Here is a 22,763-nt window from a genome sequence, read left to right on the forward strand (position 1 = left end):
TAGTTTTTAGATTATATTACATTCCATTATATTCAAATTCATACTCAAATTCGAATATTTTTTATTTGAAAGTCTTAATATACAAATAAATGTACTCAAAAAGACTTTTTAACTTATAAAAAATGTAAATTTAAAATTAAAAATAACTGTTAATATTTTTATTGAAAAGGAAGGAAAAAAAGATAAAAAATTAAACACTCAAACATAAATAGAATAAAGACAATAGAATTAAAAGTTAACTTACATTACATATCAGATTTCATTATATTTGTTATTATTGACCTTGGCATGTTCAAACTTGACAGAAGAGTAAAATTTAAGTAATCATGAGTCGTATATAGAGGTCAATATAAAAATTTCCAATCAGACCTATATTGTATACAAACTGATAATTACGATAAAAAATTTGAATATTTAAGAGTGGTCCAATTTTGATAGTTCAAGGCACAGGTAGCGTATATGCAAACTTTAACAATACGCCGTTTATCATTCTTAGACACGTAAACTGAAAGTTTCTTTGAGTGTAGCTTAAGTTAACTTTAATTACTAGCTTCAAGAAATATTTTAAAAAGATATATTATTCGGAAGTCACCTCAATAACTTTAAGGTGACATCTGTCGACAATGTCGCATTTTTTCAGATCTATATAGTTGGTTTTTTTGTGGTTTTGACTTTACAAAAACGCGGTATCCATGTGAAAAAGGAATATAGACTATTTACTAGAATTTACTGGAAACTTAAAGCCACAGTGGCGTAGACAAGGGGAGGGTTTCTGTATAAGCCTCTGCCCTTGACCCTAGCCTAACTATTTTACCCTACTCGTTTAGGTGTTTAGGCACTTCTTGATCCATATTTAAACCACACATAAGTTAATGATACTACTCAGTGTACATTTTTATTGAAAAAATTGGGTTTGTGGGAAGTTCACTCATCCCAGTTTAATTTTAATATTTGACTATTTAGTTTAATTCGGCGGCTGAAAACGCAATTTTTGCAACCTGCTTAGAGTTTGCAAAGATACATATTTCATTATTAAAACCGAAATGGATACTTATATACTTTTGGTAATATTTAACAATAAATATTTTGACCATTAGCCAGGTCTTTCGTCTTTGACCTAAACCCAGGGAGTTAACAGTGGTTTACTTCGGAAACCTAAATATACAGGGTGTCTCAATTTGCTCGATCAGGCCATTTTTCTCAAAATGTATTTATGCTAGGGTTTATTTGTTAGGTATGGAAGGCTTTCTTTACTAAATTTCAGAAAAATCGAACGATTTTGTGCCGTTTTGGAAAATTTATTTTTTCACCGGTAGGTGTCACGCAAAATGTTTCAATAGAAAAGTTGTAGGGCATAGTCGAAAGTGTAAAAATAATTTTGTTTCGGTTGAAAAAGACCTATTTTTCACTGAGATTGGGGGAAAAAACAAGTTGTACTAGCAGGCAATTGCCTTTAACGAATTGTAGGTAACATGCATTTCAGTTATAAGATTTCGAAAAATAAACAAATAATAATTAGCCCAAGTGACAAGTTTTTTAATGACTTCTACAAAATGTTTTCAAAAATTCCACCTTCTGATGCAATGCACAAATATGCACGATGTTGCATATAGCGAAATGCTCCCCGAACCATTTCTGGAGTCACCCGGCGACATGCTTCGATGATTCTTTGTCGTAAATCTTCAACGCTCGTCACAGGTGTTTGGTATACGTAGTCCTTTACGAATCCCCAAAGAAAAAAGTCGAGTGGTGTTAGATCAGGGGATGTTACAGGCCAACGAACAGGACCAGTTCTTCCGATCCATCTTCCAGGAAACTCGTCGTTTAGATATGCAACCACGTCACGATATTGGTGAGGTGGCGCCCCATCTTGCTGGAACCAGATGCGTCTGTACTCGGCCAGAGGAATGTCGTCCAACACGTTGGATATTTCATTTTGAAGGAACTCCAAGTAGTTTGACCGTTCAGACGATTTGGCAGGAAGAACGGGCCAATAATTCTGTCACCTAACAGACCAGCCCACACATTTAAGCGAAACTGCACTTGGTGGCGGTGAGTAAATCCCCAGTGTGGATTCTCGTAGTCCCACATATGTTGGTTTTGACGGTTGAAAGGCCCATCTCTTCCGAATGAACACTCGTCGGACATCAGTAGTTGATCGTGAAAATCCTGGTGTGCGTCAGCCATGAGGCAAAACCAATTGCAGAAGTCGAGTCGGCGCTGTCTATCACCGTCATGCAGTCCTTGGTGAAGTGTCACTCGATAAGGATGAAAATGGTGTCTTTTGAGTGTTCTGCAAACGTAGTTTCGATCCAACCCTAAGTCAAAGCTGGCAGTCCTGACGCTCGCTCGAAGATAGGTGACGAAGTAGGCAAGTATGGTGTTTTCCATGTCGATTTCCTGGAGACCACGACCACGAAACCTCGGATTGATATTACCCCAGTTGTCGAAGTTGCGGACCACTCTAAGAACCGTCGTATGACTTGGTCTGCAATTGGGAAATCTTCGTCTAAATAACTGACTTACTAGAGTAGCATTACGACGACCTTCTCCGTAAAATTATTCTAGCATATGAGCGCGCTGATCTCGAGTGTAAAGAGGCATACTGGACAACAATCGGCCAAGCTGAGATAATGTTTTAACTTTGAAATGTAAACGCTTTAAATACTACTCGGACAATTGATATTTCACGTTAAAAAACAACAAAAGAAAAATAAGCGTAATTTTTGGTCTACAAATCTTTGTTTGATGATCTTACTCGTAACCACGTCGAAATGGAAGACGCGGTCTTTGTCTACTTTGTCTAATTAGGTGTTGAACGTAATAATTTTCTTTAACAATAACTTTTTGCAGATCTGATTATTAACTACATAGCTGAAATAAATGTACATGTGTGTTGTGATTATGTACGATTGTTTACGTTAAAGGCTATTGCCTGCTAGTACAACTTGTTTTTTCCCCGACCTCCAAACTCAGTGAAAAATAGGTCTTTTTCAACCGAACCAAAATTATTTTTACACTTTCGACTATGCCCTACAACTTTTCTATTGAAACATTTTGCGTGACACCTACCGGTGAAAAAATAAATTTTCCAAAACAGTGCAAAATCGTTCGATTTTTCTGAAATGTAGTAACCAAAGCCTTCGATACCTAACAAATAAACCATGAAAATTTCAGAACCCTAGCATAAATACATTTGGAGAAAAATGGCCTGATCGAGCAAATTGAGACAACCTGTATATTATATATGCATTCATTAGAACGTCAAACATCTAATTTAAATATTTAAGAATATTTTCTAAATCAATTTCAAACGTTTAGATCACGAAGTTCAGACGATAGTAAAATCTGTTAATTTGTTATTAATCTATGTGGATGAAACTGCACTTCACCTTTTTATAAGTACCTATTTTATTTCTATCATTATTTATCCCATCAAAAACTACTTTTCTATTGTCATTGAAAATGTTGCTACACCTGGATACTAAGGGTAAGGGACAGGACACCCGTGGCAGACGTATGACAACCACACGTTGGGAGGCAGGTGGTCGTCCTACTCCGATACTGATAATACGCAACATTATCCTTTTCAAACGGGTCAAAATGTTGACTGAAACGTTTACCACTTGTAGTGTAACCAGGGTTATAAATAAATAAATTATAAAAAATATGACGCAAAAATGTTGCAAGTCCTGGATACTAAGGGTAAGGGACAGGACACCCGTGGCGGACGTATGACAGCCACACGTTGGGAGGCAGGTGGTCGTCCTACTCAGATACTGTTAATACGCAACATTATCCTTTTCAAACGGGTCAAAATGTTGGCTGAAACGTTTACCCCTTGTAGTGTAACCAGGGTTATAAATAAATAAATTATAAAAAATATGACGCAAAAATGTTGCAAGTCCTGGATACTAAGGGTAAGGGACAGGACACCCGTGGCGGACGTATGACAGCCACACGTTGGGAGGCAGGTGGTCGTCCTACTCAGATACTGTTAATACGCAACATTATCCTTTTCAAACGGGTCAAAATGTTGACTGAAACGTTTACCACTTGTAGTGTAACCAGGGTTATAAATAAATAAATTATAAAAAATATGACGCAAAAATGTTGCAAGTCCTGGATACTAAGGGTAAGGGACAGGACACCCGTGGCGGACGTATGACAGCCACACGTTGGGAGGCAGGTGGTCGTCGTACTCAGATACTGTTAATACGCAACATTATCCTTTTCAAACGGGTCAAAATGTTGACTGAAACGTTTACCACTTGTAGTGTAACCAGGGTTATAAATAAATAAATTATAAAAAATATGACGCAAAAATGTTGCAAGTCCTGGATACTAAGGGTAAGGGACAGGACACCCGTGGCGGACGTATGACAGCCACACGTTGGGAGGCAGGTGGTCGTCCTACTCAGATACTGTTAATACGCAACATTATCCTTTTCAAACGGGTCAAAATGTTGACTGAAACGTTTACCACTTGTAGTGTAACCAGGGTTATAAATAAATAAATTATAAAAAATATGACGCAAAAATGTTGCAAGTCCTGGATACTAAGGGTAAGGGACAGGACACCCGTGGCGGACGTATGACAGCCACACGTTGGGAGGCAGGTGGTCGTCCTACTCAGATACTGTTAATACGCAACATTATCCTTTTCAAACGGGTCAAAATGTTGACTGAAACGTTTACCACTTGTAGTGTAACCAGGGTTATAAATAAATAAATTATAAAAAATATGACGCAAAAATGTTGCAAGTCCTGGATACTAAGGGTAAGGGACAGGACACCCGTGGCGGACGTATGACAGCCACACGTTGGGAGGCAGGTGGTCGTCCTACTCAGATACTGTTAATACGCAACATTATCCTTTTCAAACGGGTCAAAATGTTGGCTGAAACGTTTACCCCTTGTAGTGTAACCAGGGTTATAAATAAATAAATTATAAAAAATATGACGCAAAAATGTTGCAAGTCCTGGATACTAAGGGTAAGGGACAGGACACCCGTGGCGGACGTATGACAGCCACACGTTGGGAGGCAGGTGGTCGTCCTACTCAGATACTGTTAATACGTAACATTTTCCTTTTCAAACGGGTCAAAATGTTGACTGAAACGTTTACCCCTTGTCAGGGTTATAAATAAATAAATTTGGAAAAATATGGCGCAACAGTGCGACGAAATTAACTTGACCCAGTCTTATTGAAGTTTTCTCTTGGTATACGAAAAATAATTTTCTTATTTAAAATCCCACAAATTTTACAGCAACAGCACGATGCTAAAAAAAGTGAAAATCTAAGATTACCCCTTTTCGCTGTACCAAGGGGTTCCAATAAACATAACTACCGACACAAATATTACGAAAATCGATGTTACAAAATTCTATTGAATAGAAACTCGGGGTTTTTTATCAGTATCGCCAGAAGAAAATGAGCCGTAGTTACGGAAATACTGCTCAGAATCGGAGGGCGTTTTCCTTATGATAATCAGGGGCGTATTAACCATTAGGCAAAGTAGGCACGTGCCTAGGGCGCCATTTTTCTAGGGGCGCCAAAACTCTGATAAAGCCCCACGGTCCATGTACTTGGCTTGCCCCTACTAAAAATAACGCCGAAAAGGTTTGGGGAAACTAAAATATATTTATTTATTTATTTATTATAAACCGATACGCCCCTCCTTAGCTGACCAATGCCAAGGGGCGCCAAATTTTTCTGTGCCTAAAGGTGCCGAAAGGGTTAATCCGCCCCTGATGATAATGATGAGAAAATCGAGTCAAATAATAGCTAATTTCTATCCCCGTGTCTTGACGCGATAAATTGCACTTGGGAATTGTGGGTATAGCTATTTTTGTTTATAAAAAATGGTTTCATAAAAACAAAAACGTATTTTTATTTCGGCCTAGGAGCGCGCAAAATTTCAAATTCGAGGTCAAAGTGTAACTTCATAAGGATAATGCCTCCAACATGGGCAGTATAGCGGTCTGATAACTTCGGTTCATTTACTTTTGGTATCACCATTAGAATATTTTTGTAACATTCTGAGATTAATTTGCATAAGTTGATATACCGCGTATTTAAACTGTTTCCTGATTATTTTTACATTTGGCGTGCGGTATCGGTCATTACACGTTTCACTTCGCTAGTTTAATTGCGCTACAATTTCGATTTTTGAGGAATGTTGGTGTTTTCGGACCAATTAAGGTTTTTTGCGTCCAATTTCTTTACTCGAGAATATTTGTCGGTTTAGACCGAAATAACCGCGCTTTTATTTTCTTCCTGCACCAAGGAAGCGATTGTTCACAGCCGAACTAGACTTGTAAAACTAGAACGATCAACGCGGTATCTAGGAAGTTACCGAGATTCGAAAGAAACAAAAGGTTTACATTTTCAAGGCGTTCTTTAATGATGACCGAAACCGGTTTAATATGATTTGTTAAGTAAATTAACGTTATTTAATTGTGAATTAAATATTTTGAACTTAAATTATTTCAGATGTTTTATTGAATATTTAAAACTTGGAAGACCGAAACCGTTTTAATATGATTTGTTAAGTAAATTAACGTTATTTAATTGTGAATTAAGTATTTTTAACTTAAATTATTTCAGATATTTTATTGAATATTTAAAACTTGGAAGACCGAAACCGGTTTAATATGATTTGTTAAGTAAATTAACGTTATTTAATTGTGAATTAAATATTTTGAACTTAAATTATTTCAGATAGTTTATTGAATATTTAAAACTTGGAAGACCGAAACCGTTTTAATATGATTTGTTAAGTAAATTAACGTTATTTAATTGTGAATTAAATATTTTGAACTTAAATTATTTCAGATGTTTTATTGAATATTTAAAACTTGGAAGACCGAAACCGTTTTAATATGATTTGTTAAGTAAATTAACGTTATTTAATTGTGAATTAAGTATTTTTAACTTAAATTATTTCAGATATTTTATTGAATATTTAAAACTTGGAAGACCGAAACCGGTTTAATATGATTTGTTAAGTAAATTAACGTTATTTAATTGTGAATTAAATATTTTGAACTTAAATTATTTCAGATGTTTTATTGAATATTTAAAACTTGGAAAACCGAAACCGTTTTAATATGATTTGTTAAGTAAATTAACGTTATTTAATTGTGAATTAAGTATTTTTAACTTAAATTATTTCAGATATTTTATTGAATATTTAAAACTTGGAAGACCGAAACCGGTTTAATATGATTTGTTAAGTAAATTAACGTTATTTAATTGTGAATTAAATATTTTGAACTTAAATTATTTCAGATGTTTTATTGAATATTTAAAACTTGGAAGACCGAAACCGTTTTAATATGATTTGTAAAGTAAATTAACGTTATTTAATTGTGAATTAAGTATTTTTAACTTAAATTATTTCAGATATTTTATTGAATATTTAAAACTTGGAAGACCGAAACCGGTTTAATATGATTTGTTAAGTAAATTAACGTTATTTAATTGTGAATTAAATATTTTGAACTTAAATTATTTCAGATAGTTTATTGAATATTTAAAACTTGGAAGACCGAAACCGTTTTAATATGATTTGTTAAGTAAATTAACGTTATTTAATTGTGAATTAAATATTTTGAACTTAAATAATTTCAGATATTTTATTGAATATTTAAAACTTGGAGATTTAAGTTTGTAAGGTGGAATTTTTATCATAATTTAAGACCTTTAACTTTGTAGATATTACTAAACTTATATTGTACAATTACGATAGGTGATTTCTTTTCGCGTGTTCTCGGACTAAAAGTGTACTCTTTTTACCCTAAAACGTTTTATTCGCCTGTTCCGGGGATGATAATTACTCCGCCCCATAAACTATTCGCTGGTTCCGGAGTATTAGGGCTACTCTTTTTACTCCTTCTGAAAAGGAGGTGTAAAGAGAGTAAATAGGATTTTGTCATCTGCTAGCGAGAATTTATCTGGTAAAAAGGTCACAGGCAGACATTTTGGAAAAACGGTTTTACTCCGAAATCCCGGAACAAACGAAAAGAAACCTCCTTTTATAAAATTATAAGAATTTGGAAACTAAGTTGGTTTTGGTTTATTTGATCTATATTAGTGTATTTATTATTTTAAGATACAATAATAAAAATAATAATAATATTTATTACTCAAAAAGATAAACTTTGCAGGAAACCACAGTGGCAAAGCCTATACGTGGTGGTTACCAGTGCGGTACAAACAAATAAATTAAATTTAAGATTTGAAAGCGCAACAAAAAATGTTTAAATAAAAATAAAATAAAATAAAAATAAAAATAATAATAAAAAAAAATAAAAATAAAAATAATAATAAAAAAAAATAAAAATAAAAATAATAATAAAAAAAAATAAAAATAAAAATAATAAAAATAATAATAAAAAAAATAAAAATAAAAAAAATAACTAAATTAAACATAAAATAGAGATAAATTAAGAATTTTAAGGTAGTATAATGTTGAACTACGTAACTAAATAAGCTAAATTTGTAAGTGATATCTTTGTATGTAATGTTTTACGAATTACAAAATGCAAGTGCAAATACTGGGAGTAAATTCTTTTATTTCAAGCAAGCTTCGTACATCAATCCCCTCAAAAACGTATTTATAAAACCCCGTATTGTAAACATAATAGTATGAAATATAATATTTATAATATATAAAAAAAAATATTTATAAAACTATAAACTAGACATCTAACGTAGAATTTAGAAGCGGTTTATTTTATGACGAAATAATTGTCGTGCTGCCGTTGCATCGGGATCTACTTCTTCTTGCCTGGGAAGCCTTGGCTAGCGCTCGGGAATCCTTGCTGTTGCTGTCCTTGAACCGAAGAGTCGGTAGTGCTTGGGCTGCCGTAACGGTAGTTGAGGTTGAAGTTGGTGGATCGGCCCTGGTTGGAGTCGTCGTATTGTCCGGGGAAGTTTTGGTTGCCTTGGAAGTTTTGGTTTCCGGGGAAGTTTTGGTTGTCTTGGAAGTTTTGTCCGTCGGTGCCGTAGTTGTTTTGGAGGTTGTCAAAGTTAGCTTGTTGGTTGTCGAAATTGGCTTGTTGTTGTTGTTGCTGAACCTGTTCGAAGTTGGCCTGTTGTTGGTTTTCGAAGCTGGTTGGGTGGTCTCCGTACGCTCCTTGTATTTCGGTGCCTGGGTGGTATTCTTCTTGGCCGACTTGGACTGGGTGAACGGTATCGTGGACTGGGAAGACTACTGGTACGTTGTGGTTGTTGTAACGGGGTCCGTAGTAGACGTTCCTGTTCAAAACTCCGGCAGAAGTGAAACCTCCGGTCTGCAAATATACGAAGTCGGAGTTACGTTTTAGTGTCCTTTGTAACGCGGGTGGTTGTCACATTCCAAACCGAAATTATTGAAGCGAAGCGTCGATTGTTAAATAATTGTCGAGCTCCATTTTGGTAACTAACCCGTTATTATAGTTTAAGTAACTTGGAAATTTTAGCATTTTTCCTTTTTGCATAGTCTGTTACTCGTAGCTTACCAATGGGTGGTTGTCGTTCGTAACTTACCAATGGTTGACATGGTAGAGTAACTTACCAATTAGTGGCTGGCGTTGTAGAGTAACTTACCAATGGGTGGTTGGCGTGATAGAGTTGGGCGAGACGTCTGTTCTGGAAGAATCCGGTGGGGAGGAAGTCGCCGGTGCTAGCCTTGAAGAGTTGGTAGGCCAGGTTTCCTTGGGGAGTGACGGAGGCGGTGTCGGCGGAGTTCAAGTAGGATCCGTGTCCGGGAGTTACTCGTACATTGTGCTTGCGGTGGAAAAAGTTGGCGGCTTGCTGATCTGGGTTGATAGCGCCGACGGCGTTGTCGGTGTATACAGAGGCCTGTCCGACGTAAGGGTTGATGTGAAAGAAATACCTAGAAGACGCGTTCGATTCGTTTTAGAAGCGTTCTACGTTGGTTCGATGAATTGAGCAAACCTCGACTGTTTGACATCAGTTTCCCCTGTGTTAGGGTCAGAGTAAGCAGAGTGAGAAGCATGCTGGAGGGAATGGCCACCGAATTCGTCTTGACCGGTGGTGGATCGATGTCCGGAGGAACTGGCTGGGAGGACGGACTCGCTGCCCGAGTAGGACAGTCCCGGGCCTCGTACGTTCTCTTGGTTAACGGCTGGGATGACTCCGGTGGTTGACGAAGAGGTAGCGGTAGTCGGGCTGGTAATTGGGTACTCTGTTTGGGCCGCGGCCAAGACGGTCAAACTAGCGATGATTACCTACACGAATACGTATCCTCGTTAAAACTTTATTCCCGCGGCTAAAGTTCTCAACTCTCGGTAAAGTTTCCGTCAGTAAACTGAATGAATACTTTACGAGAGTCGAGCTAAAGCTTTCGAAGTAATCCTTATCGAATGAACTAAGAACTCTTACCAGAGAAAACATGTTTCGCTGAGAGAAGAGAAGCTGTTGAGTGTGTCTTTTCGTCAGTCCACGGATCCCTTTTATACTCAAAAATCTGGGTACTTGGATCGATGGTTAAACTCGATCTTTTCGCGTTCGATCCCAAATTGACCTTTTTAGCTAATCAAGAGGAAGCCCGGTCAACTGTCTTCGATTCTGCGACCTAATCCGCTCCGCGTTGAAACAGCCGCCGATGTTAGGTGTACGTGGCAGTTTGTCCGGCGCGCGCTAGACCGAGCTACTATCCGATTTCACTTTCACCCCAGTTAACCGCGAGAAGGTGAAACTGTAAAGAAACCTTCACCTAAAACTGCCCATTTGTTCCGAGAAAGTGCTTGGAATACGTCTCAAGGGCCAAGTAACTCGATCTCTTCTTTCGCACCATTCCGGTCGGAATATCGTATTACACTCGCGTTACTTTTAATACGTGGGCTGTGATTCATTGTAGGTATTACTACGCTAAAGTACGCCAATGGGAAATTTAATTTTAATATTTTATGCCCAAAACTCGAATAATATGAAATCTTAACGATGATATTTGGTGCTTACCCTAAATATTAAATTTCGTTTCTATTCATTTTAGTTTAGAATAATTTATTCTTTTAAATTATTTCGAATAACACCCTTAACTCTCGCTTTATTTTTGGTTACTGGAATATATTTTTTTGTGGGGCTTAGAACAATGTAGATTTAAAAATTTCGTGATGCAGGGTAATTAATTTTAAAGATGGTCTCTGGAAAAAGTGAATAATGTGGGCGTTGTTTTTTTTTACAAACAAAACTTTCGCTTTATCCAAATGCGTTTCTGAATTCTTTTGTCTTTTTAAGTTCTCTAAAAGGGGAAAATGGTTTAGAGATTTTTCTTCCTCGTATCCAAGGTTCGTAAAATCGTGCAGAGGCGCTAATGTCTTATCTCTCTCTCGCGTTTCTATAAGGTCGTTTGCGAAAAGTGTCGCCATCTGCACTGACGATGGAGAACCTACGAATTTTTTATCAATAAACTATTTCTAATCCTAAATCTACGACCTCTTTTCATTTCTCCCAGGAGGCAGAGACGTATTATAAAATATTCGTTTGTTAGTTCGTATTTGAGGTTATTAAAATATAAATCTTTTTTGAGGTTTTTACTTTTTAAATAGTAGTTTAAAATATTTTTAAATCCTCACTTTTCACCCGTCTATTTAATAATTAAAATTTACTTACATTAAAATATTTATCAAAACTTAAACAAGGTAGTTATAATCATTTCAAAATGTTAAGTTAATAAGAACCACATATTAAGATAATAAGAACCACCTATGGTTGTATAATAAAATGGAAAAAGAATGCTTCAAAAATATAATATTTCGCTGTATCCAATTTTTTAAACTACCAAGATTTTTAAAGAAGAAAATGGCATCGTTTTATTAAACTTTTCGTTTTAAACTAGAAAAAAATCCTGCCAGCAATTTTTTAACTTTTTAGATATGCATGTTTTGTTGAATTAGGTTTTAGTTAAGTTGTTTTTAATTTTGAAATGTATATGTTTTTCAATTTAAAATAAATGCTTACCTGTTTGACAGGTAGGCTTAAACGAAAAAAAAATAATAATAATGAAATTAAATGAAATTAAATGTTTTATTTAAAGTGCACTACAACAGTACAAAAAGTACCAACATGGCAACACACTGCAAGGAGGAATAGGTGTTTTTACAAAAGATCGGTGGTCACGTGTTTTCAGTAAGTTTGCGTCACTACGGTCAAAATGAAATCTCGAAGTTGGCCGATAATTTAGTGTCGTCCGCTATTTAAGACCAGGCTTACCTGTCGACTGTCGTTTAGTTTAACAGTAAAGTGAAAGTTCTAACTGCTATAGAAGATTATTTATTTTTGCTGAGTATTTTATATCTTTCAAGGTTAGTAAATAAAAAATAACTAAAACCAGACTACCTTATAATATACATAGCACATAAAAAGATATTTTTAATACAACCCTAGCCTTTATTTATCTATTTGTAACGCTGTTAATATTTAAAACTAAAATTGTCTATACGCGGGTCTTAGTATCAGCAGCCGGATCTTAGCAGACGATGCCTTGCTCAAACATACTGAATTCCCATAAGCCTCTATAGCGAAAATCTTTTGTAGAACCACCTATTGAAACAAACAATAATTTGCGAAGCAAAGGTAAATAAAGTAGCTATGGTAAATAAGGGTGCATATTTAGAAAGCCTAAGAGAACCCAATGTTTCAAATATAAATAAGTCTTAATAAGAACAAATAGACAGATAACTAAACAACCAAGATGACAAACATGAGCGTTATACAAATTACAACAGATCAAGAAGGAATCGTATCGAAGTTATTTGTCTTAAATGTAGGTAGATGAGGGGTACAGTTACAATACACATATTACAAAATTGAATTCTTTGCAAGGTAATAGTAAAATTAAGCAAATATAACAACAATGAAATGCATATGAGGACATTTACATAGTGACGGACATATGAGTTATAGTAGTATCGACACGGTGGTGGAAGATATATTTTCATTGAATTACATATAAGCTAGATGTAATAATAAATGTAAGCAGAAGATAAATTACCATTAATTACTTTAATTTCATGATAGTAGGGAATAATATAATATATATATAATATATATATAATATATCAATTTGGTTATCGTATTTATTGCAAGTAACTTGCATACGCAAGATAGGTGAAAGTATTTTAGCTTTATGAAACGTAATTTTTTGACGCGTGGCATGGTTTGGCACGTGAAAACTTAAATAGGGGGTTAAATCAGATAGCAGTGAGCGATGTAGAAGTTTCCAAACAATAATAATAATATAATAATATAATAATATAATAATATAATAATATAATAATATAATAATATAATAACATAATAATATAACAATATAATAATATAATAATATAATAATATAATAATATAATAATATGATAATATGATAATATGATAATATGATAATATGATAATATGATAATATAATAATATAATAATATGATAATATGATAATATGATAATATGATAATATGATAATATGATAATATAATAATATAATAATATAATAATATAATAATATAATAATATAATTCAAGGCCATTTTTAGGCTAAGATAATAAAAATAAATGATCCTTATAGAAGTTAAAATATTCGTATAATTTTTATTATGATGGTCCTTTTTTTGTCTCATTCTGATCCAAACATAAGAAACAAAGACCTTGTCATATTTTTTAAACACTTATTTTAATAATTAAAGGAGCCGCGAAAGTTTATTGGTACTATTCTACAACGGTTAATGAGAAATTAAAGAAACGTAGAATTCGTACGTGCACTTCTAATTAGGCAGAATCCTAAAATTGTCACGGATATGCGCGTGGAATAATTAAGCAACTATTTAGATAATTAAAGTTCTGAAAGTCGGGGGCATAGTTAAAATAATTTCCACTTGTGGAATACAGTACATTTGCCTTAATTAACTTACAGTAGTCCATTTCGTAGACTACACTTAGAAATGGGGAGATTAAATCGCACATAGTTCCAGAAATTACAGCCGTTTGCGAATTAGTTTACCCAGTGCTACTTGATGACTTAAGTACATCTCAGCAAAGGGTGAAGTTTACGTCTAAACTATGTACCGCGGGATGCCAAGTAAGGTACAAGCCGGCTTAATAGACGACAGCGTAAAGCCCGTTACGGTTGAACAACTTGTTAAAATGGGATGATGAAATAGTTCCGTTAATCTTATGAACGAGTTTATAAGCTCTTCGGTGGGAGATATAATAGAAGTATAGTCGAAACTGAAACAAGAGGGCCACGTTACTATATTATATCAGCTTTATTATGAATAAATCTCGATAAAGATAAATGATTTCTAAAATAAAACTTTTTATATAGTACTTTAGAGCATTTTAACTTACAAGGAAACATCCCGAAGTGTAACCCACCGATTTTGTTCAAACTCGGGGGATTGGTAGACCTTCATGTAACTTGAAAAATCCTAAAGGGAATTTATTCAATGGGCAACCGTTTTGCCATGGCAACGAAAAATGTTTTTGACAACAACAAATTTAAAATTTCCCATTGAAAATAACATGGGATTCTGAACGATTCCTAGGGCCCACCCTGTGAAAAAATTTAACAAATTTAAAAATTTCGAAAATGACAAAAATAGAAAAAATAGATATAAATTGACAAAAAAAAACATCAAAACTGATCAACTTTTGATCAATTTGAGGTCAAAATCCCATGTTATTTTCAATGGGAAAATTTTATATTTTGTGTTGTCAAAAACATTTTTCGTTGCCATGGCACAACGGTTTGCCCATTGAATAAATTCCCTTTAGGATTTTTCAAGTTACATGAAGGTCTACCAATCCCCCGAGTTTGAACAAAATCGGTGGGTTACACTTCGGGATGTCTCCTTGTTAGGGGCACAAATATTAATTGCAATAGCATGAACTTTATTTACGGTATAAAATTCGTAGCGTGAATGCAAAAATCACGTAAGCTTTTGGAGGGCATTTTGAAAAATATGTATTTAAATATTGATTTAAATGTTATGTGGTTTCTGCTTTCAGGTAAAAAATTTGTTTATCGGAAAATGTCAAAATTTGGATGGATCGTCCATAGAGATATGAAAAAAATTCTTGACATAAATTTAATTTGATCTGAATATGCACCCGTCATGGGCGTTCCTCGTTGAATATTGTTCGGGGAAAAACTGGTTTTATATCAATAGATATTCTTAAATTTTGTCAAAGAAACCGTTTTTCCCATCTACTAAGAGTCGCATCGTGTAACTGGTGCCAAACCCTTTTACCACAATAAAGACAGATAATTTTCAATGTAAACTTTTTATTTGTGTTCTTTTTTTAAAATAAAAACTGTACAAGGAAGTGAAATAGGCGCCTTCCCAGTAGGCTGATGACGGACACGATTCAATTTGAACCAGTCCAGAAACTACGCCACCGGTAAAGTCAATAGGGATTCAGGAACATGACTGAGATTTTTTACATTTCAAAAGGGGAAGAGATGCGATGGAAGATTTCTTATCGATGTTTCTGTAAATACGAAAATTAATATTATTACTGTATAATAATCATAATAATAAAAAAATAATAATAAAAAAAAATTAAATAGATGATTTCGAAAAAGATCGGTGGTCACACGATTTGGTTAATTTTGGTTAAAGTGTTTCAACGCGCGTGCCATCTAGGAGCGATTTATTGGGCTTTGTGGGATAAAGATCGATTTTTAAGTACAAAGCATGGATTTCGTGGGATTTTTTACCATAAAAATTTAGTTTAAAATTTTTTGAGAAAAAGCACTATTTCCAAAACAAATATCAATTTTACCCATTTGTGTATTTTATATCGCCTTCAGATTTATGTATTTTATAATGTTTTTTTTAATATAATTTTTTACTCCGCGCTAGCCTACATAGAAAATATTTTATATGTTTTCCACTGAGATTTGGGAGGAGGCATGGCTAAAAACGTTTTTGGGGGGTTAGGCTGAAAATTTGGTAACTGGACTGAGGGACTTTCGCTCCTCAAACAATGGCAACACTGAATGGAAAGAGTAAGCCGAAGTACTCGGAGGAAAACCCCATTTAAGAAGAATAAAATCTAGAAAATGAAAGTCAACGTACAGATAATAATACCGGCTCCGATTGGTCCACCTGGAACGATGGCGGTGGCGGAAGCTGGGATGATTCTAGTAGCGGAAGCTGGGGCGGTTTGGACTCCGGCGGAGTTGATGTTGGCGCCAGTGGAGGAAGCGGTTTGGATGGCACCTGGGTGGGCGATGAGGGTGGCGGATGGGCCGGCGATGATGGTAGCACCTCCGTTGACGGTGGCGGCATCGGATGGGCCAACGCTGTCAATACCTGATGGAAGGATGACTTGGTTAGTTTCAGTTAAACCACGGTCACACTAGAGCTTAAAGCCAAGTTTAGGTCGGTTTGAATGCCAGTTTTGACCGTCGACGATAATTCTTCGTTTACACACGCAAAATCGCTTCACCCCGGTTCGCTGATAGCCAAGGCTTAACGCCATTCAAATTATGACCAGAATTTTGAAAATAATAAAATGTATCCCAAATCAATTAGTTAATCATGTTTACTATACATACAGTAATATGATTTGACATTATTTAGAATTGTATTCCCATTATTTTTGAAAATACGAGTAATTTTATTTCCCCGCCTGGTCGTTTTGAAAGCGATTCTAAGCGAACCGACTTGGACGAGTTGCTTCCCGAACCAGCACGAAGCGATTTCTCACGCTGTTTTTGAAAACTAGTTATCTAAAACGAAGCTATTTTAAGGGTAAATGTGTACCTAGCTTTAGGGTAAGGATGGTTTCGGGTTCTTACCGGTATTGATTCCTGGGGCGGCGGCGGCGAGGATATGGGCTGGGTTGGAGACGACGGCTCCGGCTGGGCCAGCAACGCCAGTGACGATGGGGGCTCCGTAGAGGCCGAGTCCGTTGGGGGCTCCGTAGACGCCGAGTCCGATGGGGGCTCCGTAGACGCCGAGTCCGATGGGGGCTCCGTAGACGCCGAGTCCGATGGGGGCGTTCAAGAGTGTGGGATGGCCAATAACAGAAGTGGTTGGGATGCCGTATGAAACCAAAGGAGCAGCGTAAGAAACGCCAAGAAGAGCCAAGGTGATAAGACAAGCGATCTATAAACGATAAATAAATAAATAAATAAAAATCAGCCTAATACCCTTAGGCCGTTGTCTATGGTCTTTGGCCGACACCATAAGTTTGCTCTAAAAAAAAAGCTTAAGGGGGAAGACTACTGTGGCCATTGTCTACTTACACGCTATTTCAAGCTGAACTCTTTTAATTTTGTATTTTAACTTAAAATGAATATTTAAGTATAGAACAGCCTCTTGTTTGGTGACAAAAATAATTTTGACAATTTTAAATTTAAAATTTATTAAGTTGTTACGTTTTAATTCGGACCCCCGGAGCTAAACAAGTTGGGCAACTACCCTTTAGTTAGGACCTTATATCTCGTTAACTATTAATATTAGAATTATCAAAATTATTTTAAGCACTAGAGGAAGGTTCAGCCTAATAAGAAAAATATAATTCAATTGAACGAAAAAGAGGCTTTTACTGTATATAAACATATGTTTCTTTAAAATAAATCTTAATCTTAAATACTTCTAATACGATTTTCAACAAGAAGAAAATGAAAACTTAAATACTGTAAATAATTAATTGATTTTAATACGCGTAAAAAAGTCCCCTATTAAAATAGCATTTCCCAAAATTGATATTCTCTTCCGCCGGAAATAAAAATGGAATATAGAACCTACTCGAGGGAATCCAGAGGGTACATTTCCGGTTGAAATAAATAATAGGAAATAAAATGCACTTATATTTTTATATTAATAAATTAAAAACTAATCACTATACTATTTCATTAATTCTACTCCATAATTTCTTAATATCATATTTTTCCCTATAAATTAAAATCGCCACGCCGCGCACGGTTACGGACAATCGTAAGTCTTCGACATAGTGGCGTGGAGAACTGTTTTCTCTTTCGAGTTATTTATTAAAATGAAAGACAGCAATATGACTCTCCACGCGCAAATTATGATATTTTCCCTTCTGCTATGCCCCCCCTCCCCTTTTTAATGTTATTTTTTCTAGACATCTCCACTTTTAGTTTTTCCTTCAGTATTTAGCGGAGTATTTAGGTTAGGCTCCCCCTTGTTTAAGTATCATTTGCAGGCTGGGCGGAAGTAACGGGAAACAGTACAACTTTCATAACGGGTTTCCCTAGATTGGCCTATATTTTCTACGATTCCAGTATTGACGGAAAAATATTGAAAAAATCGTTTTAGGTGGGGCCCACCTTCGGATCGATGTGATGAGAGCTTGATTTATGTCGCGGCCGTTTTTTGCCGCCGGAAATTTCGGAGACGCTAATTAAACAGGTTTTTCGGAGAATTTACTTATTTTTATTTGTTTTAAATTTCGTAATATTTTATTTTAATTTCGAATAGAACGGGTCTAAGGAAAATGAGATTAAATAATACAACGAAATAATAATATAAAACAATATAAACTGAATAACTGTTTTGATATATTTTACCTACAATTTTGATTGAGGAAAATTTAAAAACCTAGGATTTAAACGCCACAATATAACGGTGTTTAATTTTTGCAACGTTATATTTTTTACAAAAGCGAGTAATATCTCGGAAAGTTATCTAAATTTACTTTCTAATATACAATACGAAGTTTTAAAGCCTTTAAAATCGGGAATATAGTTAAAATAGGTCATTTTATTTTAATGCAAAACAGACTGATTCTCGAAATTTAAATAGTTTTGTTCAACAGTCTAAACCGAAATTAAATTTTTTTAATCTCGAAAACCAGTAAACTACTACCCATTTTAAGTTTATAATTTTGTGGTATTTTAAATTCCAAAATAAATCTTTAAACCAAATTTCACTATTTCCAAAACTTCTACCTTTAAAAATAATTAAAATTATAAGGCAATCATTAAGGGGGAAGAATACAGTAAAAGCCTCTTTTTCGTTCAATCTGAACGTTTTTGTTTTAACAATTACATAATTGAATAATATTTTTCTTATTAGGCTGAACCTTCCTCTAGTGCTTAAAATAATTTTGATAATTCTAATATTAATAGTTAACGAGATATAAGGTCCTAACTAAAGGGTAGTTTGGGCGCTTGCCCAGCTTGTTTAGCTCCGGGGGACCGAATTAAAACGTAATAATTTAATTACTTTTAAATTTAAAATTGTCAAAATTATTTCAGTCACTAAACAAGAGGCTGTTCTACACTTAAATATAAATTTTATAAGTTAAAATACAAAATTAAAAGAGTTCAGCTTGAAATAGCGCGAAAGTAGACAATGGCCACTGTAGTCTTCCCCCATAAACTAAGACGTTTAAATAAGTGTCGAATCGACGCTGCAAGATAACTTAAAAGACTATCCTACAACCCGCGCTTGAGAACGAAATATTTAACATAAAGTGAAAAGGTTCAAAAATTTACCTTTGCCATTTTAGCTGCGGTGTCTAAGAAGCTTCGAAAAAAGCTGTGAAAATATCTTTAGAACTGGTAATTCTAACGTTCCCATAGGACGAGTCCGCCTTTTATATACCACAGCCAGATGGGTCTCTTTGGGTTGGACCCCACCCAGGGTCCTTGAGGTACAAGTGACGCTTAATAATCTTCCCAACAGTTTTAAAATCTCTATCGTACGTATAAATGGATACAATTATATCCAATAATATTATCCCTTCATACTTTTTTTTTTAACTTTCAAAGACCCCTCCACAAAGGCAAGGGGGGGGGAGAAGGATTTAAAATATTTTACAGATGACCTTCTTGGAAAAAAAATATCCCTCAAATTATTATTTTTTTTTAAATCTGTCTTAGCCGGTCTGAACCACCCTTACCATTTTCATATTCACATCGCCTTCTTGATCAAGATTCGGATTGATGATTAATTTTTATGGTAATTAGCGCAGGTTCATTTTAAATTTACACTCTTAGAACTGTGTCTGATAAATTAATTGATTTGTTACCAATAGTGTAGGCCTATTTGTTTACTCCACCGACTTGTATGACACTTGTCAGATTAGTTTCATATTTAACACTAATTCGAAATTTCAAAAAAATGAATTTTTAATATTTTGACAGTTTTAGGAATTGAGGCTTACGCTAAAATATTTCAACGTGACCTTATTCGTTTCGCGAAAGAATTCAATTTGCTGGTTTATTTCAAACAAAAAAAAATGGTAGTTGGCAGATGGTAAAGTTTAGTTGGAATATTTAAACCTTTATTTCCGCCCGTGTAAAACGCTGTAAATTTATAAATTCAGTCTCAAATTTCCCTGCTTTTTTTTGAACGGTAGTAAATATTAATGGCATAGTTTATCGCAATTTAAAACAAGAGGGAAAAAATGTGATGGAATGAACCGATTTTTAATGACGACAAGTTAAAGGTGGAGTCCCGCTACACAACCTTGTAGTTTTTTCATTAATATTTTCAACCCTTTTTTTCCTCCTTTTTTTCGAATGACGATTAAAAACTGGATTACAACGCTACAGTAAAGATAAAAACTAAGATAGAGTTACAGACGGTCTTTTTGAAAATAGATAATGAAATATAAACTATTCGTACGCATAATTTAATTGATAAATTCTTTAAAATAAAAAAACGTATTTTAATGCTTGGAAAACTATAATTTTATTATTTATCTATGCATAAATTACATGGTTCTTAAAACAAAAAATCGTTTATTCGGATGGTCTTGAAATTTTAATAAATTATTTGTCGCTGTAAATAGTTAAAGATGTTTTAGAGACGTGGTATATTCAAATGTTGATAGTTTTCGTCAATGTTGGAGTTATTTAAACTCTTGAAGACGAAAACTATCTCTTACGTTACAGTGTTTTCAGTAGCGATAATATCCGTAACTTACACTAGATGGCGCTGAGGCAAAGTACTGGTAGCTGGAGGAGACGGCCACTGGGGTCTTTACGACGGTTTGAGCGGGAACTGTAGCTGCGTAAACTGGAGCCGAAGATTTGATGATAGTTTGAGCTGGATAGGTAGCGGCGTAAACTGGAGCTGGAGCTGCTGCGGCGTAAACTGGAGACTTAATAATGGTTTGACCGGGATAAGTAGCCGCGTAAACTGGAGCCGGAGCTGCTGCGGCGTAAACTGGAGATTTGATAATAGTTTGACCGGGATAGGTAGCGGCGTAAACTGGAGCTGGAGCTGCTGCGGCGTAAACTGGGGACTTGATAATAGTTTGACCTGGATAAGTAGCGGCGTAAACTGGAGCTGGAGCTGCTGCGGCGTAAACTGGTGATTTGATAATAGTTTGACCGGGATAGGAAGCGGCGTAAACTGGAGCCGGAGCGGCTGCGCCGTAAACTGGAGATTTGATGATTGTTTGGCCGGGATAAGTAGCCGCGTAAACTGGAGCTGGAGCAGCTGCGGCGTAAACTGGAGATTTTATGATTGTTTGGCCGGGATAAGTAGCCGCGTAAACTGGAGCTGGAGCGGCTGCGGCGTAAACTGGTGATTTGATGATTGTTTGACCCGGATAAGTAGCCGCGTAAACTGGAGCTGGTGATTTGATGATAGTTTGAGCTGGATAAGTAGCGGAGTAAACTGGAGCCTTCAGGATAGTCGGGGATGGGCTGGCCGCGGCGAGGACTGTTTGGGATCCGTCTGGAGCCGTGTAGACCAACGGTACTTGGTCAGTTGGACTAACGATGTAAGGTCTGACGGAATGGACGATTGTGGTGCCTTGAGCCGACTGATCACCTCTGTTGCTTTCCGAATCAGAATCCGAAGCGGATGACGACGACGATGACGACGACTTTTGGTGCGTTCCATAAGCTTTGTTACAGATAGCCAAAGCGAAGAGGAAAACGTAGACGATCTAAAACGCGTTTAAAATCAACCTATCATTTCGTACCCTTTCACGTTGAATCGTTACTTACTTTTGCCATTTTGCGACTTGGGTTGTAGTGGTTGTTATCGAACTGATTTCTCGGTGGTTTGTGATGCCTTTCCAAAGTTCAAACCCGACTTTATATACCTTCCCGAGATGTCACCATCTCGCCGTGGTAAATTCACTGACACCATGCACTTATTTTGGAGGTTAGGCAACGCTTCGGTCAGTTGCGCAGTCAATCACATTTGCATCGTGACCTAGTCGATTTGTACAAGCCGAATGGGAAAAATCTAGGCTGAAACTTGCATTTTGTAGACTGATGAATCTTCGCATCCCAGTCGGCGTTCCAAAGAAGGCGAGAGCGATGAAAGGTCTCAGGAATAAATTACGTTTGTTCAACTACTTCATTGAATTTAGGACCTCGAAAATTCCCACCGAAACATTTTTATTCCAAATATATTGCGCTATTATCAAGCGGCGGGGGTTTGGGCTCGTGACAAATGAGGTTTTATTTGAATTCCAAATTTTATTTTCCAAGATATTCTTGCAAAACTATCGGCTAAGGCTTAGTGCATCGCTGTATTAAATTATATTTACTATAATATTCGACTAATGTATTATATACCTTTCGGACTACTTTATATGTAAGAATTAGTTAGACGTGGTAAATTCAAATAAAAAAATATAAATAATTATCAGCTAGGCTAATACTCAAGAAACATACAGAAACCAAGCTGAAGCCTTGTTGATTGGTTTTAATACTGCTATCGTATGGTTTGTGATTGAAATGACGACGATTAGAGTGGTTTTCCACCTACTTCATCGGTTTCCCCTTTCTATAAAAACTTGTAGAGGTTAACGGT

The 22,763-nt window shown here is 35.5% G+C and overlaps 3 protein-coding genes across 3 annotated transcripts; all 3 read right to left on the reverse strand.

Moving 5' to 3' along the window:
- Nucleotides 1-8,740: 8,740 nt before the first annotated feature.
- LOC149925654 (uncharacterized) lies at nucleotides 8,741-10,474 on the reverse strand. The gene is made up of 4 exons (XM_090160854.1): nucleotides 10,394-10,474; nucleotides 9,947-10,239; nucleotides 9,596-9,884; nucleotides 8,741-9,300 (listed from the first exon to the last, which is right to left on the reverse strand). The coding sequence occupies exons 1-4, from the start codon at nucleotides 10,403-10,405 to the stop codon at nucleotides 8,782-8,784; spliced, it is 1,113 nt and encodes a 370-aa protein (XP_090016980.1). The 5' UTR covers nucleotides 10,406-10,474; the 3' UTR covers nucleotides 8,741-8,781.
- Nucleotides 10,475-15,303: 4,829 nt separating this feature from the next.
- On the reverse strand, nucleotides 15,304-19,609 carry LOC149925655 (uncharacterized). The gene is made up of 4 exons (XM_090160933.1): nucleotides 19,478-19,609; nucleotides 16,808-17,117; nucleotides 16,083-16,319; nucleotides 15,304-15,492 (listed from the first exon to the last, which is right to left on the reverse strand). Coding segments are annotated over exons 1-4 (558 nt in total). The 5' UTR covers nucleotides 19,487-19,609; the 3' UTR covers nucleotides 15,304-15,490.
- A 1,052-nt stretch (nucleotides 19,610-20,661) lies between these two features.
- Nucleotides 20,662-22,148, reverse strand: LOC149925656 (uncharacterized). Its single transcript, XM_090160954.1, has 3 exons — nucleotides 21,947-22,148; nucleotides 20,914-21,885; nucleotides 20,662-20,768 (listed from the first exon to the last, which is right to left on the reverse strand). The coding sequence occupies exons 1-3, from the start codon at nucleotides 21,953-21,955 to the stop codon at nucleotides 20,751-20,753; spliced, it is 999 nt and encodes a 332-aa protein (XP_090017080.1). The 5' UTR covers nucleotides 21,956-22,148; the 3' UTR covers nucleotides 20,662-20,750.
- Nucleotides 22,149-22,763: the final 615 nt, after the last annotated feature.

This window comes from Leiobunum rupestre, chromosome 10 (assembly GCF_980474605.1).
Source record: "Leiobunum rupestre chromosome 10, qqLeiRupe1.1.hap1, whole genome shotgun sequence".
Lineage (NCBI taxonomy): Eukaryota > Metazoa > Arthropoda > Arachnida > Opiliones > Sclerosomatidae > Leiobunum > Leiobunum rupestre.

Coding starts and splice junctions, on each gene's coding strand:
- LOC149925654 (XM_090160854.1), bottom strand. Junction 9,885..9,946: donor ACTGATGTCAAACAGTCGAG/GTTTGCTCAATT, acceptor CGCGTCTTCTAG/GTATTTCTTTCACATCAACC. Junction 9,301..9,595: donor ATCACGCCAACCACCCATTG/GTAAGTTACTCT, acceptor GTATATTTGCAG/ACCGGAGGTTTCACTTCTGC.
- LOC149925655 (XM_090160933.1), bottom strand. Junction 16,320..16,807: donor CGCCCCAGGAATCAATACCG/GTAAGAACCCGA, acceptor TCCTTCCATCAG/GTATTGACAGCGTTGGCCCA.